Source organism: Acinonyx jubatus, chromosome B2 (genome assembly GCF_027475565.1).
Source record: "Acinonyx jubatus isolate Ajub_Pintada_27869175 chromosome B2, VMU_Ajub_asm_v1.0, whole genome shotgun sequence".
Lineage (NCBI taxonomy): Eukaryota > Metazoa > Chordata > Mammalia > Carnivora > Felidae > Acinonyx > Acinonyx jubatus.
In genome coordinates, this window is record NC_069385.1 from 113031312 (window position 1) to 113049828 (window position 18517).

The 18517-nt window shown below is 37.9% G+C and overlaps 1 protein-coding gene across 5 annotated transcripts in view; it reads right to left on the reverse strand.

The window, feature by feature from the left end:
• The window catches only part of DNAH8 (dynein axonemal heavy chain 8), a 329266-nt gene that overhangs the window by 253501 nt on the left and 57248 nt on the right, over nucleotides 1-18517 (reverse strand). For all 5 annotated transcript variants that reach the window (XM_053222854.1, XM_053222853.1, XM_027057830.2 and 2 more), the window contains 6 exons: nucleotides 13921-14118; nucleotides 8034-8110; nucleotides 6622-6721; nucleotides 5901-6020; nucleotides 4170-4305; nucleotides 508-695 (listed from right to left, as the gene is read on the reverse strand). In XM_053222854.1, coding sequence (XP_053078829.1) covers nucleotides 508-695; nucleotides 4170-4305; nucleotides 5901-6020; nucleotides 6622-6721; nucleotides 8034-8110; nucleotides 13921-14118 — 819 coding nt within the window. The remainder of the gene's footprint in view (nucleotides 1-507; nucleotides 696-4169; nucleotides 4306-5900; nucleotides 6021-6621; nucleotides 6722-8033; nucleotides 8111-13920; nucleotides 14119-18517) is intronic.

The following is an 18517-nucleotide window of genomic DNA, read 5'->3' on the forward strand; positions in this document are numbered from 1 at the left end:
CGTTTAGCTCAAGATGAATAAGGACTGAGGATCTGATGATTAACATGGTGGCTATAATTGATAACACTATAGCATATAATCAAATTTTACGAAGAGAGTAGAACTTAAACATTCTCACCAAACAAAGAAACAAATATACATAATATATATGCGCACGCGTGCACACACGCACACACACACACATATATATATGAGGTATGTATATATATAAATGAGGTATGTATATATATATATGAGGTATATATATATGAGGTAATGAATGTGTTAATTAGATGACAGGAATACTTTCACAATGTATATGTATATCAAATCATCATGATGCACACTTTAAATATCTTACAATTTTATTTGTCAACTGCACCTCAATAAAACTGAAGAAAAATGAACAATCAACGTAGTAACAAATTTCCCCTCAATATCACATCAGCACAACTCCAGTGATGTATTTTTCTTTTACCAAAACAAAAAACTCCCTCAAAAATAATTTAAAAATATAATCTATCTTACCTGCAAATGCAATTTATCTGCTTTCAATTTATTCTCCAGTTTTAGCAATCTCTTTGCCTCTTCTGGTACATCCAGCTTCATTTTTATCATGCACTTAGTTTCCCGAACAACTTCCAAAATTTTGGGATCAAAATTAACCAGCAACTTCCCTGTCTCTGGGTGTCGCACAAAAAGTGTGGCTTGTAAAGCTACAAATAAATGATTATTGGCATTAGTTTTTTTGGATTTCTCTTCTGCTTCCAGCCATGTTTACATGCCTGTCTTCTCCACTGGGTACTGACTTCTTAATAGAACAATAGTTTTGGATATCCTAGGTGCTAAGGCATAGCATCTGACATGTGGTCAGTGCTCAAAACTCAGATAAATGAATGCAGAGTGTCTGCAAAGCCATACAATCAGATCCAGACAGATAAAAATGGACGAAGAACATATAGTCTTCGTGCTATGAACTGCAATACTTTTGTGAGTGGATCTAGAAAGCTATAATGCAATGTAGTTTATTTTAATGGATTGTGATTTAACCCCTGTGAGAGAAATGGAAGGAGTACACGCTACAAAATATGACACACCTCATATGATGAACTCTTTCTCACAACCCCAAACTGCTTCTTTAAAGAGGCTTATCTGAACTAAGCCTCCATCTTGAATTTCTGGTAACTAAGTTCAGTATCAGTAATCAATATTTATTAAACACCATGGCATTGTAAACTTCTAGGTTGTAGAGGAAGACTTTTTTAGGCTACACCGAAACTACCACCTGAATATCATTCATATACATAGGAATTTTCAGGCATGCTTTTTATTATGAATTGAAATAAATAATCCCGGTCAGTGGTGAGTAGCCATAGCTTATTTGTTATCCTAACATGAATTATTTCTAGAGGCATAATAATAACACACTTCTAGATGAGTATGTGCTAGCTTAAATTACACCTTATATTAACAAACACTACTACCATGAGAATTCCCTATGTATCTTCCAAGCCTCACATTGCTTCATAGAATGTGGCTGCATTGAATTTCTAGTAAAATAAAACAGTCTGTATAGCCCTTTGAAGTTAGTTGACTTTTATTCATCAATTAGTCTTGAGATGGTTCTTAATGCTGTTGGTTGCATGAGGATTTCAACTAAAAATTTTACTTAATTCGTTTGGAATCTTTTTTAAATTGGGCCAGAAATCATTGATCCTCCCAAGCAAATTCCAAAATAACCTTGGAACGTTCATCTAAAGAAATCTATCTTCCTTAAGTCTGTACTGAGCTTTCTTTAAAGGACAAAATGGTCAGCGAGACCGCTAAGAATAATGACAGCCAGGAAGTCAGCTCCAGAACTGAGTGGCATTTCATTAAACTTTATAGAGCAACCATCTAAAAGAGGCCAACACCAGATCCCCAATTATTATTCTGAGTTCCTATATTGTTAAATATAGCCACATCAATACAACAAGAAGCTTTGCAGAACAATTTATTTCCACTTCACAATTTATTTCTATTTCATAGGAAAAGGCAGATTTAAATCCCAGCTTTGCCATTTCCTAGCTGTGTGATAATCTTGTGCAAGGGGCTTAATCTCCCAGTACCTCAGTTTCCTCTTCTATAAAATGAGGATAATTATAGTTCCTCATAGGGTCACCATGAGGCTTAAAAGGAAGCTGCATATGTAAAGTGCTTTGACAAAGCCTGGCACATGGTAAGAACTATATAAGTGTCAGCTATCACTGTTACTTAAAGGTTACAAGGATGAAACAGACATAGAGAGTATCCTTCGAATGTGTAGGGGAGATAAGACAGATCCATAAAGCAGTAAGTGTCATGAGAAAGAACAGCAGATAAAGCATATAGAGGACTCTGGAGTAGGAAGATGTTATTTTCTGCTGGGGGAACAAGGAGCTTTATGGAACTGGTAAGTGGTGAACTTGTTTTTGAGCATGTGCCAATAAGAGGAAAAACCACCGGGAAAAAGAAAAGTAGAAAAGTGTATGGTATTATACAAGCAAAATAGAACATGCTCCATTCTTCAGTTAACAATTCTCTTCTGCCCTTTTCCAGAATGTGAATTTTAAGTTTCTCTTAAGGCTCCTTTGAGAGTGTTGCTCTTAGCTGCCTCTATGGACCCTGCCTCCATAGGGTCCTACTGTACTCATTACCCAGAAACAGTTGGCTTGATACTAGTGGCTTATTAAAAGATAAACTGAGGGGCCAGGTGGGGAAGACAGCCTGCAGAGTTGGGGCCCCATCCTCCAGGACACAGGCATGAATGAATCAATAGCTTGTAATGGTGAGGTGTCTTCAATAGCTAAAATATATGGGTCAGGAACCAAGAGGCAGGAAAAGAGCAGCCCCTCGTACCATCACTCCCAGGGACCCAACTGCAGGATTTGTGCTTCCTGTCCCTCCAATTCTGTATACCCTGCTGGGGTGGAGATCCTGGCATGGAAGGAGAGACCTTTCTATCAGGGACTACAGTCAGGGTTCCATCAAGGTTATGGATAAAGCTGAAGGCTAAGATGGGACAAAGCAGGAACCTGGACCGCCTGACAATTGAGCCCACACAGTAACAACACCCCAGATCATGCCCGTATGGACAGATGATGGCTTGAAATCAGCCCTCCTCTGCTTCACAGTGAATTCTGCCCAATGCCTTGGCACCTCTCAGAGGTACCTAGACATAGCCCTAATACTGTGAATCTACTGGAGCTCAAAGTGAAGTAAAATTCCGTTATAGAAAAAGAAAGGAAGGAAGTGAGGGAGGAAAAAAGGAGGGAGGGAAGGAGAAGGAAGGAGAGGGAAGAAAGGAAGGGAAAGAGGGAGGGAGGGGGAAGGGAGGGAAGAAAGGAAGGAAGGAAGGGAGGGAGGGAGGGAAGAAAGGAAGGAAGGAAGGGAGGGAGGGAAAGAGGGAGGGAGGGGGAGGGAGGGAAGAAAGGAAGGAAGGAAGGGAGGGAGGGAAAGAGGGAGGGAGGGGGAGGGAGGGAAGAAAGGAAGGAAGGAAGGGAGGGAGGGAAAGAGGGAGGGAGGGGGGAGGGAGGGAAGAAAGGAAGGAAGGAAGGGAGGGAGGGAAAGAGGGAGGGAGGGGGGAGGGAGGGAAGAAAGGAAGGAAGGGAAAGAGGGAGGAAGGGGGGAGGGAGGGAAGGAAGGAAGGAAGGAAGGAAGGAAGGGAGGGGAGGAGGGAGGGAAGGAAGGGAAAGAGGGAGGGAGGGGGAGGGAAGGAAGGAAGGGAAAGAGGGAAGGAAGGAAGGAAGGAAGGAAGGAAGGAAGGAAGGAAGGAAGACCGGCAAAGTGCAATTCTTTCTCCCCTGATTGGGACTGAGATTTGAATCTACAGCATGATAAAATTGAAGATGAAAACTTCCCTAAATCTATGGAGAACTATCTATGAAGAGTCTCGATATTTACTTTTAAATACTGTTTCTTAGTGTGAAGTCACAATCTAAGTATATCAACTTTAAGGTGATGGCAACTGTTGCTTATAAAATCAGAATATTATTTAGTAACTGTAAAGAAACAATTGTATTTTAAAAAGATATAATTGTATCATTCCCAAAGCTAAATATGACCATCATAATGTTGCATTAAAGGGATGTAAAAATTCTCCAGAACCATGAATTCATTCAAAATCACCTAAAACCCCCCTCCTTAGTGTCACTGCATAGTCTTATACACACCATACTGTAACTGCGAGATCTCTCTGACCCAGGCTGTGTGATAGACCACCTCGAATTCCACCAGAACATAGGAAATTTTGTTATACTGACGAATGACAGCTTTACCTTCTGCACTTGACAAAATTTCTGAGTTTTTCTGTTTTTTTAAGGGGAAAAAAAGATTTATAATTAAAAGATTGTTGGTTGTTTTTGTATCCAAATCATAAAGCTGTTGGTACTTAAAATGTCATCAAATAATTAATTATGTTAGCAACTTAGATTTTGCTTCAGAGTAAAATAGAGGTGAGGAAAGCCATACAAACTAAAGATGGAAGTAGAGAAACATTACCAGCAGAAAGGGAAAACTAGAAAAGGAAATAAAGGATTTAAGAAGAAAGAGAGGTCTATCCAGCCTTACAGCCAGCCAGGCTGAGAGCCTCTGCTTTCAATTCTGTATTCCCTTCCCAATTTTCTGGACAAGATACAATGGACTGATTTTCCTTGAGCTGTGAATATCAGGGAAAATCCCCAAATTCCAGCACCACAAAAAAAAAAAAAAAAAAAAAAGTAACTGTATATCAAAGAACAAAAACCAAATTTATTTACATAAAAACTGAAAGCCTTACTTTTTGACTCACAGATGTCAAAAACACAGCAATCTCACTGCAGAGTCAATCAGCAATGGAGTCCCCGTCCTGGCCTCTTCTCTAAGGCCAGCGTTTTAATATTTTTACAAATAGTGAGAACAGTAAAATAAATGATAGCAGTCAAACAGCAACAATAAAAATTTAATATCCAAAAATGCTTAAATACTAAAATTACTGCAAGACTATTTTTGGTAGTTATTTCCTTCTGTATTTAGCCATAGGATGCCACCCGAAGCAAGGCAACTCTGCGTTGTTACTCTGTCTCTTTACAAAAACAAACCAAACCACACAAAAAACAAAGACAAGACAAACTGGCAATTTCAAAATGACAACATGGCCTAAGAGTATCCTGGGATTTTTCAGAAATCTAATAATCTTAAGGACACAGAGAATGCATATACTCCATTATGATTTGCTCTAGATCTCAATTCTTTATTCAGGAATAGTGTCTCTGGGGCACCTGGGTGGCTCAGTCGGTTAAGCATCTGACTTCGGCTCAGGTCATGATCTCGCGGTTCGTGGGTTTGAGTCCCACATCAGGCTCTGTACTGACACTTCAGAGCCTGGAGCCTGCTTCGAAATTGTGTGCCTCTCTCTCTCTCTCTCTCTGTCTCTCTCTCTGCTCCTCCCCCACTCACGCTCTGTGTGTGTGTGTGTGTCTCTCTCTCTCAAAAATAAATAAACATTAAAAAAATTTTTTAAAAAGGAATATACTCTCTAAGACTGTCTTCACTTCCACTTATATATGTCAGTGACATATCTGTCCACACAGAGAAGTAAGCTTCAGGATTATGCTTGTACTTTTATTATTTTCAAAACAATGACTCTTTAAAAGCCTTGATAAAGTATCTTTTATTACTAAAAGCCATAAAGTTATAAGATTCTCCCCCTTAGAGATTAACTGCAATTAAGTGAGCTTATCTACTAAACATGAAGGAATTGGCTTGGTCACCCTCAGGCATATTTATAAACTAAATTTTTTTTGCCAGTGAAAGAATTAGTTAGCTCTCACGACTTTATTGGACACAAACGTTATAGGATAAAATATACATCTTCTATTAAAATTACTGTAATCCTCATACTATAAATGGAATTATTGGCTTACGAAGAAATAGTTGATGGGCTCACTTATCCGGCGATAAAGCTGCCTCACCCAAAGTATTTTGCCTGCTATAGGGGGCATGTTGCGAGCAAGAGGCGGGTCATCTTTTTGAGAATGATAAAGCTGGAATTAAAGATACGGCATTGATGTTTAAAATTCAATACAATGGAAAAGGCAAAAGATATTCAATACATTTGCACTCACATGTTTTATGTATAGGAGCTAGTCAATAAATATGTAAATGCACTTTAGAGATCATCTGTGGCTCAGAAACTATGATGTTTCCAATATATGACATTTAATTCTCTCTAAACCCTTATTTCCCATTACATGTATATTTTTTTCTGTATTTTATCCCAAATTTTAAGGAGATATTCAAATAAGGGAGCAATAAGCTACATTATATCTGTCACAATATTCTCCAGAGCCCATATTTCTCTACACAGAAATATTAACTTAAATGGGCTTTCCAACACACACATAAATGCTGTTACAAAAACAAACAAACAAACAAACCCTGTTCTTAAGAGCATAGGGACATAAATCTGGCTGTCCAGTGACATACACTGTCAACACCTTCCCACATTTGGAGGGACACATCAGAGGTACTTGGCAGTGAAAGGGTCATTTTGAAAAGCTTGGCACCAGATAATAAGGGCAATGCTTTCAGAATACTTTTTTTTTTGTACTAAAGTACCACTCTGTTTATAAACATGACCCTTGCCTTCTTTGTAGCTTCAAGTTCAGCCACGTAATACTGAAGAATACGCTCGATGGTATGGTTTATTTCTAACTGAAGACAGGGGATGTTCAGCTTCTGGAATCTGAAAGTGAGTGAGGGTGAATAATTAAAAAGTCAATGAGAAACATACTTAAGAATTGCTGCCATCCTAAAAATCCATTCATTCACTCATTTGACAAACACTCATGCCAGACCTCATGCACTGTCCTGGGATGCGGTGAGGAACAAGACAGGTGTGGAGCCAGCCCTCTTGGAGCCTCCAGTTATCTTATGGAAAATGTAGACTTAGCCAAGAGCTATGTTTTAAAAAAATCATTTAAATTACAAGGGGACCAGGAATGCATATATCAAGGGAACCCAGCCAAGTCTGGCGAGGCAAGAAAGACTTCCTTAGAAAAGGACATTTAAACTGAAAATGAAAAGATGGGGGGCAAGGGTTGACTTAGCAAAGATGGAGGGGAACACACTGAGCATCCCTCTGACAACAGTAATGCTCACACAATTCCAAATAGCCATAATCAAAACAATGATCTGTCTGCCAAATATCACTTCCACCTTCAGACTAAGTGATGCACAGGAAATACTAGGATAATAACATCCTGATAAGAAAGTGAATTAACACCAGTGTACTATGGGTAAAAAGAAAGACAGACACACAGAAAGAGACAGAGACAGAGAAATCAAAAAGAAAATGGTGCTGCCATCTGTCTGTACAGTATTACCATTTGTCAAACTCATTTTCTGTCTGTTTTGACTCTTTCACTGGTCTCATGAGGTAAAGTCTCACTGGTATGATCCAACATTAGAGAGATGTGGAGCTATATAGCAAAGCTGGGCCCAAACCAGATGCACTGGCTCTCAGGGGAGCATTCCCGAAGGATCCCTAACATGAGCCATGAGCCCTCCCTGAACTCAAAGGAAATGGCATCCAGTCCAGGCTGCCCTGCCCTTTAGGAGAGCACCATTGTCAGGAATAGAGGAAAAGGAAGCAGCAGGAGCACTCCGGAGGAAAAATGAGAACTTTGAGGATCTGCTACCCTTTGATAACTTCACTTTTAGAAATCCTTGCAGTATGCAGAATTAAATATTATTTGTTCCCTTTCCAATAACATCTATGAAATCAACTTCAGATAGATTACCCAGCTGGAGTAAAAATCACGTGAAATAATTTCATTTTCTTATTGGAAGACTTTCTGCTTCAAAAAATGCAATGAGAAATATCATATTATATTTCAAATTTTTACCCATCTATTTAACAGCAATTTAAAGATTAATGTTTATAAGTCTTAAAGTTTACGGAGGAGAGATTTCCAAAAATATCTTATTTGAAATTGTATTTTCAAATACAAAGTTATCCCACCTAGAAACTATACTGCTTAATGCACTATAAATACCTTTGAAGAAGCTGAAGGGCCTGCTGAGAAGACAAGATTTTTCCAAAAGTACTGTTCATAAATGCCTGTATTTGTATCTAAAAGAAAATATTAATATTCAATTGATTTGGGGTATTAGGGAGAGATTCTTTTTGTTTAGCAACAATTAATGATTTTCCTATAGAATCAAAATTGCCTTAAACATACCTATTATCTAAGCATCTAGAATTGCACTGTCCAGTATGGTGGCCACATGTGGCTCCTGAGCACTTGAAATGTCACTACTTGGAAGTGAGATGTGCTCTGAGAGTAAAATACACACTAGATTTTAAAGACTTAACACACCTACACACACAAAATATATAAAATATCTCAATGGTTTTTATCTTAAAATTTTTTTTGATTTTATCATTTTTGAGAGAGAGAACAAAAGCGAGGGAATGGTAGAGAGAGAGGGGGATGGAAGATCCAAAGTGGGCTCTGTGCTGACAGCAGTGAGCCCAATATGGGGCCAGAACTCATGAACCATGAGATCATGTCCTAAGCCGAAGTCAACTGACTGAGTCGCCCAGGTTCCCCCCAAAGATTTTTACCTTGGTGACATGTTAAAATGGTAATATTTTGAATTCTGTTGGGTTGGGAAAAGTGTATTATCAAAATTAATTTCACTTGCTTCTTTTAACTATTATTCATATGGCTACTAGAAAAATTAAAATTACATATGAGGTTTGTTTGCATTTTCTGCTCATTATTTATGGGATATGACTGACCTAGAGATTTATAAGAGTGAATGTCCCTTACTAAGCATATTTCTTGGGACATTTAAATTTCTAAGCATATTGGTAGAGCAATGTAATGACATATAGACCCACAGGGTCAACAAGTGTCATTTTCCAACACTACTGTTCTAAGAATCCTCTTGGTGACATTAAGGAAGAACAAGAAGAAGAAAGTACTTTTCCAAGACTCCCACCATCCCTAGCAATGAACTCCAAACTCCTGGTACTCAACTGATGGAACTGAAGTATCCTTTGCAAACTACTCTCACTTATAAATTGTTATGGTCTACTAATATAGGCTATGTTTATTGATCAAAATTTGGGAAAGGAAGAAAATTTTAACAGTGAAACCTATTTGAAAACATTAAAAATTAAAATTTGTTCAATGTTTATTTTTTTGAGAGAGAGAAAGAGACAGAGAGACAGAGTGTGAGCAGGGGATGGGCAGAGAGAGAGGGAGACACAGAATCCCAAGCAGGCTCTAGGCTCTGAGCTGTCAGCACAGAGTCTGATGCGGGGCTCGAACCCACGAACTGTGAGATCATGACCTGAGCCAAAGTCAGACATTCAACCAACTGAGCCACCCAGGTGCTCCCAAAATATTAAAAATTTAAGATGGCCTCTAAATTTACTGAAAGCTAAAATTTATATCTAAGGCTACAGGAAAGCTTTTATAATATATAGTCTTTATTAATAAATCATATAAATATAAGATATACCAAAGGTAGTCCTAAGAGGGGAATCTAGTCTAGCAACACAGGTGTACCTCAAGAAGCAAGAAAAATCTCAAATACACAACCTAACCTTGCAGTGAAAGGAGCTAGATAAAGAAGAACAAATAAAACCCAAACCCAGAAAAAGGAAGGAAATAATATAGATTAGAGCAGAAATAAATAATACAGAAACTAAAAAACAATCAAAGAGATCAATGAAACCAGGAGCTGGTTCTTTGAAAAGGTCAACAAAATTGATAAACCTCTAGCAAGACTAATTACAAAAGAGAGACAGAAGATCCAAATAACAAAAATTACTAATGAAAGAGGAGAAATAACAACCAACACCACAGAAATATAAACAACTGTAACAGAATATTATGAAAACCTATATGCCAACAAATTGGACAACTTAGAAGAAATGGATAAATTCCTAGAAACATATAATCTACCAAAACTAAAGCAGGAAGAAAAAGAACATATGAACAGACCAATTACCAGCAATGAAATTCAATCAGTAATCAAAAATCTCCCAACAAAGAAATGCCCAGGATCAGATGGCTTCACAGATGAATTCTACCAAACATTTAAAGAAGGGTTAATACAATTTGACAATAAATTTCATATTAAAAAAATAATAAATAAATAAATAAATAAATAAATAAATAAATAAATAAAATAAAAATAATAAAGAAGGGTTAATACCCATTCTTCCCAAACTTTTCCAAAAAATACAAAAGGAAGAAAAACTTCCAATGACTCTAAGAGGCCAGTATCACCCTGATACCAAAACTAGATAAAGACACCACACACACAAAAAAGAGAGAACTACAGGCCAAATCCCTCGTGAATATAGATGCAAAATCCTCAACAAAATATCAGCAAACTGAATCCAATGCTATATTTAAAAAATCATTCACCACAATCAAGTGGGATCAATTTCACGGATGCAAACTTGGTTTAATATTTGCAAAACAATCGACGTGATACAACACATCGATAAGAAAAAGGATAAAAACCATGTGACATTCCAATGGATGCAGAAAAAGCATTTGACAAAGTGATACATCCATTTACGGTAAGAAACCCTCTGCAAAGTAGGCCTACAGGGAACATATCTCAACATAATTAAGGCCTTATATGAAAAACACACAGACAACATCATACTCAATGGTGAAAAACTGACAGTTTTACCCCTAAGGTCAGGAACAAGTCCACTCTCACCGCTTTAATTCAACATAGAATTGAAAGTCCTAGCCACAGCAATCAGACAACATAAAGAAATAAAAGGCATCCAAATTGGTAAGGAAGAAGTAAAATTGTCACTATTTGCAGATGACATGATACTATATATAGAAAACTCTAAAAACACACACACACACACACACAAAAATACTAGAACTGATAAATAAATTCAGTAAAGTTGCAAGATACAAAATCAATGCACAGAAATCTGCTGCATTCCTGTATACCAATAATGAAGCAGCAGACAGTGAAATTAAGAAAACAATCCCATTTATAATTGTACCAAAACCAATAAAATATCTAGGAATAAATTTAATCAAAGAAGTGAAAGACCTGTACTCTGAAAATTATGAAACACTGATGAAAGAAATTGAAGACTATGCAAAGAAATGGAAAGACATTCCATGCTCATGAATTAGAAGAAATATTGTTAAAATGTCTATACTACCCAAAGCAATCTCCAAATTTAATTCAATCCCTATCAAAAGACCAAGAGCATTTTTCACAGAGCTAGAACAAACAACCTTTAAGTTTGTATGGAACCACAAAAACAAAAACAAAAACAAAAACAAAAACCTGAATAGGCAAAGCAATCTTAAAAAAGAAAAAACTGGAGGTATCACAATTCCAGATTTCAAGTTATATTACAAAGAGGGAGTAATGAAAACATATGGTACTGGCATAAAAATGGACACATAGAACAATGGAATAGAACAGAAAACCCAGAAATAAACCCACAAGTATAAGGTCAATTAATCTTTGACAAAGGGAGAATGAATATACAATGTGAAAATGACAGTCTCTTCAACAAATGGTGTTGGGAAAACTGGACAGCAGGATGTAGGATGAAACTGGGCCACTTTCTTTCACCATACACAAAAATAAACTCAAAATGGATTAAAGACCTAAATGTGAGACCTGAAACCATAAAAATCCTTGAAGAAAGTACAAGCAATAATCTCTCTGACATTGGCTGTAGTAATATTTTTCTACATATGTCTCCTGAGGCAAGGGAAATAAAAACAAAAGTAAACTATTGGGACTACGTCAAACTAAAAAACTTCTGCCCAGCGAAGGAAACAATCAACAAAACTAAAAGGTAATCCACTGAATAGGAGAAGATACTTGCAAAATGACATATCCAATAAAAGGTTAGTATCCATAATATATGAAGAACTGATCCAAAAACAAATAATCCAGTTAAAAAATGGGCAAAGGTCATGAACATTTCTCCAAAGAAAACATCTAGATGGCCAACAGATACACGAAAAGATGCTCAACATCACACATCATCAGGAAAATGCAAATCAAAATCACAATGAGCTATCACCTCACACCTGTCAGAATGGCTAAAATCAAAAACACAAGAAATAACAAGTGCTGGCCAGGATGTGGAGAAAGAAGAACTATCTTGCACTGTTGCTGAATGCAAATTGGTATAGCCATTGTAGAAAATTCATGAAGGTTCCTTAAAAAATTAAAAATACTACTACCCTATGATCCAGTAATCACACTACTGGGTATTTACCCCCCAAAATACAAAAGCTCTAATCCAAAAAGATACATTCACCCCTATCTTTATGACAGCATTATTTACAATAGCCAAACTATGAAAGCAGCCCTAGTGTCCATCAATAGATGAATGGATAAAGAAGATGTGGTATATACACAATGAAACATTATTCGGCCATAAAAAAGTGAAATCTTGCCATTTGCAACAACATGAATGGAGTTAGAGAGTATGATTCTGAGCAAAATAAGTCAGTCAGAGAAAGACAAACACCCATATGATTCCACTCATATGTGGAATTTAATAAACATAACAAATGAGTAAAAGAAAAAAAAACAGAGAGACAAACCAAGAAACAGACTCTTAACTACAGCGAACAAACTGATGGTTACCATAGGGGAGGTGGGTGAGAGGATGGGGGAAATAGATGATGGGGATTAAAGAGTACGCTTATCATAGATGAAAAATAATAATCTCTCTGACATTGGTTGTAGTAATATTTTCCTAGATATGTCTCCTGAGGCAAGGGAAATAAAAACAAAAGTAAACTATTGGGACTACATCAAACTAAAAAGTTTCTGCCCAGCGAAGGAAACAATCAACAAAACTAAAAGGCTAAATAAACTAAATAAACTAATAACACTAAAAATAAATAAATCATAAAAATAAGCAATAATTTTTTTCAAAACCCACAAATTCCCATTGCTATAAAGATGCAACTCCACCCTGCCCAACTAGACAAACAGTATAAACAATAACTAAAATATATCTTAAATACCAAACAGTCTAACTTTCAAAAACTGAAAGGCAATCTGTGCCAAAAAGAAAGGGTGTTGTTAGAATTTTAGGGTCATTCTTATTTATATTGCCCAGATTACCTTAATATAGTTTTTAAAGAATCTTTAAAAAATAAATGAGGAAAATATATATAATTTTTTTCACCATCATGGCAAGAATTTCAGGTTCAGGAAGTGGACAGAGTATATTCTTGTCCCTCTCTGTATCTCCAGGACATTCTACAGCAAGAAGAGACCATTCCCTGGGGCTAAGCTTAGGTTTACAGTACTTTTATGATAAGAGAGTAACTGAGGTCATGTAAGCCCAAAAGGTGGGAGAGAAATATGTTGTGGTCCCACCAGACATATTTTTTTAAGTACCCTTCATCCTTCTGCTACCCCATAAGCTATGACAAACAGGATGAGGTCTTTTTTAGAGCTGTGCTCTAAGCTGCAGACAGAATGTGGCCATAAAGTGCAAGGCCAAGTCTGGGAGGGCAGTCAATCTTCCTAATCTGTCCTCAAATCTTTTCACATTTAAAACAAACAATAAGGATGACACATCTTCTCTTAGACGGGAAAATCGACATGGGCTCCTCGGCATAACAATAATGGTAACAATGGAATACAAATTCTGATGCAAACTAGACATGAACCCCAGCTACAATAGCCTTTTGGGCTTCTGTTACTCATTGATATCTTTTACTGAATATGCTCATTTCTCATTTATTTTGAGGAAAATATTTTGTGGACTGGTTAAAAAATTATTCACACTGGCAAATAGTTTTGATCAATTACACAAGAGTAACTTATATAGTAGATATGTAAATTCCAGTACTATTACATTTCAGCTTTACTAAAGTAAAAGTACGTATAATTACTTACCTCTAAACCATTGATTTTTGTCATGAACTCTGAGAAATCTGTATCAAATTCTGTCCTTCTTGGATCCAGAATGTCATACTGTTTTTTCTTAACGCCTTGATATATACTTTTGAATTTTATTGCCATAATATCTATTCCCTCTATGGTGGAATTACTCAAGGCTGAATATGTCTGCACAATCGTTATCATTTCTGTAATCTTAAAAAGAAAAGCGTTATTTCAGAAATGGGGTATTAGCACCCTTCCCCAGAATAAGCTCTTAATAAATCATTGATTTAAGAAACAAACCAAGGGGTGACTGGCCAGCTCAGTTGGGGAGAATGAAACTCTGGATCTCCAGGTCGTGAGTTTGAGCCCCATGTTGGGTGTAGAGATTACTTAAAAATGAAATCTCTTAAAAAATAAATAAAAATTTAAAAATAAAAAAAACCCAATAAACAGGCCCTAGAATCATTTACCTAAAACCAGCCAGAGGAGATAAACTAGAAGACAAATCTCTGTCACCAATCATTACTACCCTTAGACTATTTCTATCATGTCTAGAGAGAGTTTACTACCTTTCTCAGATTTTGATCACTTTGCCTTTCAAGAGGAGGAAGAAAAGAATTTGAGTAAAAGCTCTTACAGATGTCTGAATAATTTTGTCTTTTTGCTCTTGAGAATTTTCTGAAAATCATTTTGCTTGGATCACTAGATTAAAAAGCTTTACCATTCTGGAGTGCTTGGGTGACTTGGTCGGTTGAGCATCTGACTTTGCCTCAGGTCATGATCTCATGGTTCGTGGGTGTGAGCCCCTTGTCGGGCTCTGTGCTGACAGCTCAGAGCCTGGAGCCTGCTTCAGATTCTGTGTCTCCCTCTCTCTCTGCCCAACCCCACCCCTCCACCCCCTCCTGCCCCTTCCCCGGGCGCTTGTGCCCTGTCTCTCTGTCTCTCTCTCTCAAAAATAAACAAACATTAAAAAATTTTTAAATTAATTATTAATTAATTAATTAATTAATTAAATAAAATCCTTTACCATTCTTCTTGGCCCTCACCACAATTCTGAAATGTCATACTAGCAGAAATCCACATCTGTTTTCCCTTTCACCTGCATTCAAGCAACAGAAGTCCCAAGAAGCCTAAAGACAACTGCAGTCAGTTCTGACCCCTGAAGAGCCTTGGGAAACCCTCAAAATGAACTTTACTGCACAAATGGCTGCCTCCATCTCGATGTACCAACACCACCACTTAACCAAAACAAAACAACAACAACAACAACAACAAAAAACAGTCCTTCACATCTACAGGCTATTCAGTTATTTAACCTTCATCAATGATTCCCCACTTTGATTCCTGCTTTGGAGAATAATGCTCAAAGCTCTCTAGGGCAGACCCATTGGTCCAAGGCCAAACAAAATGAACCTGTTTTCAGGGGATTCCTCCAAATACTACACACCATGAAGACAACAGTACTGGTCCTCCTACCGAGCCAGCAGAATTCACATAAATTCCCTCCACCTGGCAACCAGATGACCATTTTCAGAGCAACTGTACCTCTTACACCACTATTTCTGTGCACTTCCAAACACCACTGTCATCCTAGAAGCCAGCCGAAACCTGGAGGAAATACGAGCCCCCTGTAATTTGCAACACACTGTATATGCTCTATGTAAAGATGAGAAATACCTGGCTCTCCAACACATACAGTCCACGTACTTTAAAAAACAAAAACAAACTTTAAAAAACAGACCAAGGAACTCAAACTACCCACTTGCTGTGTTCTTCTAGGCTGCTGAGAGTGCCTGCTATCCCTTACCGTGCCACCTGGTCCCAAGGGCCAGAGACTAGGATGGAATTCCTGTCACTAACACATCCTCCATTTTGTCCATGGGTGGATGAGGGGCCAAAAGCAGAGACAGCAGTCAGTCCCATGCTTGGCCTTTCCAACTTAGCCAGTGGGTCTCCTACCCCCAACACCACATAGCAGCAATGTGAAAGCCAGTCAGGGTGATCAGCCATGACCATACCCCTGCTTGTTTGTCCTCCTCTTGGCTTTTTCACCAACTCACTCTTTATCAGCTTTTGACCCCTCAGTATTGACATCCAACTTGTGATCCCTTCTCTGCTCACCAACCTTGGCATCTTTCCCAGTTCTCAACTTGCTATGATTGCCTCATCTCAATGTCCCCCTACCCTACCTACTAGCTCCAGTTCCTTAAATCTACCCCCAGAAACACCAGCTTCCCATCCCATCTCTTCTCTCCCACAAATGTTCAGGGTGAGAAGCAAACAAAACTAAAGACAGGGCTCTGGGAAACATCAACATTCACCAAAATTTACATGGCAGGAAGAGGAAAAGGAAGCAAAGGATACTGTACTTCCTTAGTTCGGGCTCCTTAGGACAGACTAACACTAATGCCCCATCAAGTCTCCATCTACCAAAAGAAGGTGCAGCCTAGTGACACACTAGAACTTTCCTCACTTGTTCCCTAAACATTTCTGCCCAAGTCTGAGGTCTCAGTTCTCCAACCCCAACCTCAGACCTGTCTGTCCTGTGACTTTGGTACTTGTTCATCCTGACATCTGAATCTCAGCTTTCCCTAATAAGCTCTGATTTAGCTTGCCTTTCTGACTCCCCTCTTCTACTATTTTAGAGTTCAGAGAGGTAGCCCAACAGTGGTTGCTACTGTGCCCCACTCATCAGGGGAAGCCCATCCAGGCAGCTCAGTAACCAATCACCTCTGGAAAAACATGCAAAACCCTGCCACACTTCAGGGTAAGTTTTATAGCCCCAGCTTTGCAAATCTGGATACCAATATCCACCAGTTACACATGGGAGCAATGCCAATCATCTAAGGCATTCTTAGTACAGGGGTATTGGGATAACCTAGCAATCGGGATGCACTTTAGGTGAGGTCTCTGGGCAGGGGGGGTGGGGGGGGGGGCGGGTGGCATTAGCTCTGGTGCTGAGCCCTTGTGGAATGAAATTGTGTCCTTAAGATTAGAGGCACAGCTTCTCTAGAGGTAGAGTAGGGTAAGGAGCTAGTGCAGCTGGCCATTACCGCCCACTCCCTTCAGCATCAGGAATATTTGGGCTGCTGCTTCATGAATGGATGCCCATTAAGCCCAGCATTAGACCTGCCACCAAAGATCTTTACTGCTAATAGGCTAATCATTAAGGTCTAGCCCTGAAACTCTACCAAGTATAGAATTATACCCAAGTTGACAGGGGTCCTAGCTCCTAGAAAAACTAAGGGTAAAGAAATCTCTATTGTTCACAAAACATCTTCATATAATAGTTTCCTACCTATGGTTCCAAAATCACAAACAACAACAACAACAACAAATACATTTCATAAATTTGACTTTATCAAAATGAACAACTATTATGCTTCAAAGGACACCATCAAGAAAGTGAAACGATAACTCACAAATTGGGAGAAAATATTTGCAAATAATAACTGATAAGGGACCTATACCCAGAATACATAAAGAACTCTTACAACTCAGCAATCAAAATACAAAAAAAACAAATTAAAAATGTGCAAAGGATTTGAATATAAATTTCTCCCCAAGAAAAATTATAAATAAGCAAATTAAAAGATGTTCCAACATCATTAGTCTTCAGCAAAATGCAAGTGAAAACCACAATGAAACAGATATTACTTCACAGCCTCTAGTTTGTCTAAATTCAAAAAGGTAGACAATAATAAGGTTGACAAGGATGTAGAGAAATCAAAACCCTCATACATTGCTGATGAAAATGTGAAGTGATATAGCTGTTTTGAAAAATACCTTGGCAGTTTCTCAAAAAGTTACCGTGTGGCCCAGAAATTCCAATTCTATGTATACACTCAAGAGAAACAACAACATATATCCACACAAGAACATGTACACAAGTGCTCACAGCAGGATTATTTGTAATAGCCAAAAAGTGAAAACAACCCAAATGTCCATCAACTAATGAGTAAATAAAATGTAGCAACCATACAATGCTATATTATTCAGCAATAAAATATAATGCTACAACATGGATGAACCTTGAAAACATTATTGCAAGTGAAAGAAGCCACTCACAAAAGACCACATATTATATGATTTCATTTATATGAAATTTCCAGAATAGGCAAATCTATAGAAACAGAAAGTAGATTAGTGGTTGCTTAGGGATAGGTAGAGAGGAAAATAGGGTGTCAGGTAACGGGCAGGGTTTCTTTTAGAGGAAACAAAAATATTTTAAAATTATATTTGGTAATGGTTGCACAACCCTGTGAATATATTAGAAAATACTGACTTGCACACTTTGAATGGGTGAATTGTACTGTATGTGAATTATATCTCAATAAAGCTGCTAAAAAAACCAGCCCCACACAAATATGTATTAAGGACTCTACTTGATAAGTTGGTTCTCTACATCATCCATACTTTCCTATCCGGGCTGGATCAGGAGGTTACAAATGAAAACTAGGCGTCCAGACATGTCCAGGAGATGCCCTTCAAGCTGTGTAATGCCCTCACTGATTTCCAAAAAATGATGAACAGAATCCGAAGCATTACTAGGACATAGGGAGTTGGCAAACTGGTGGGGGAGGGGAAAGGATATCTACATGAGATCTTT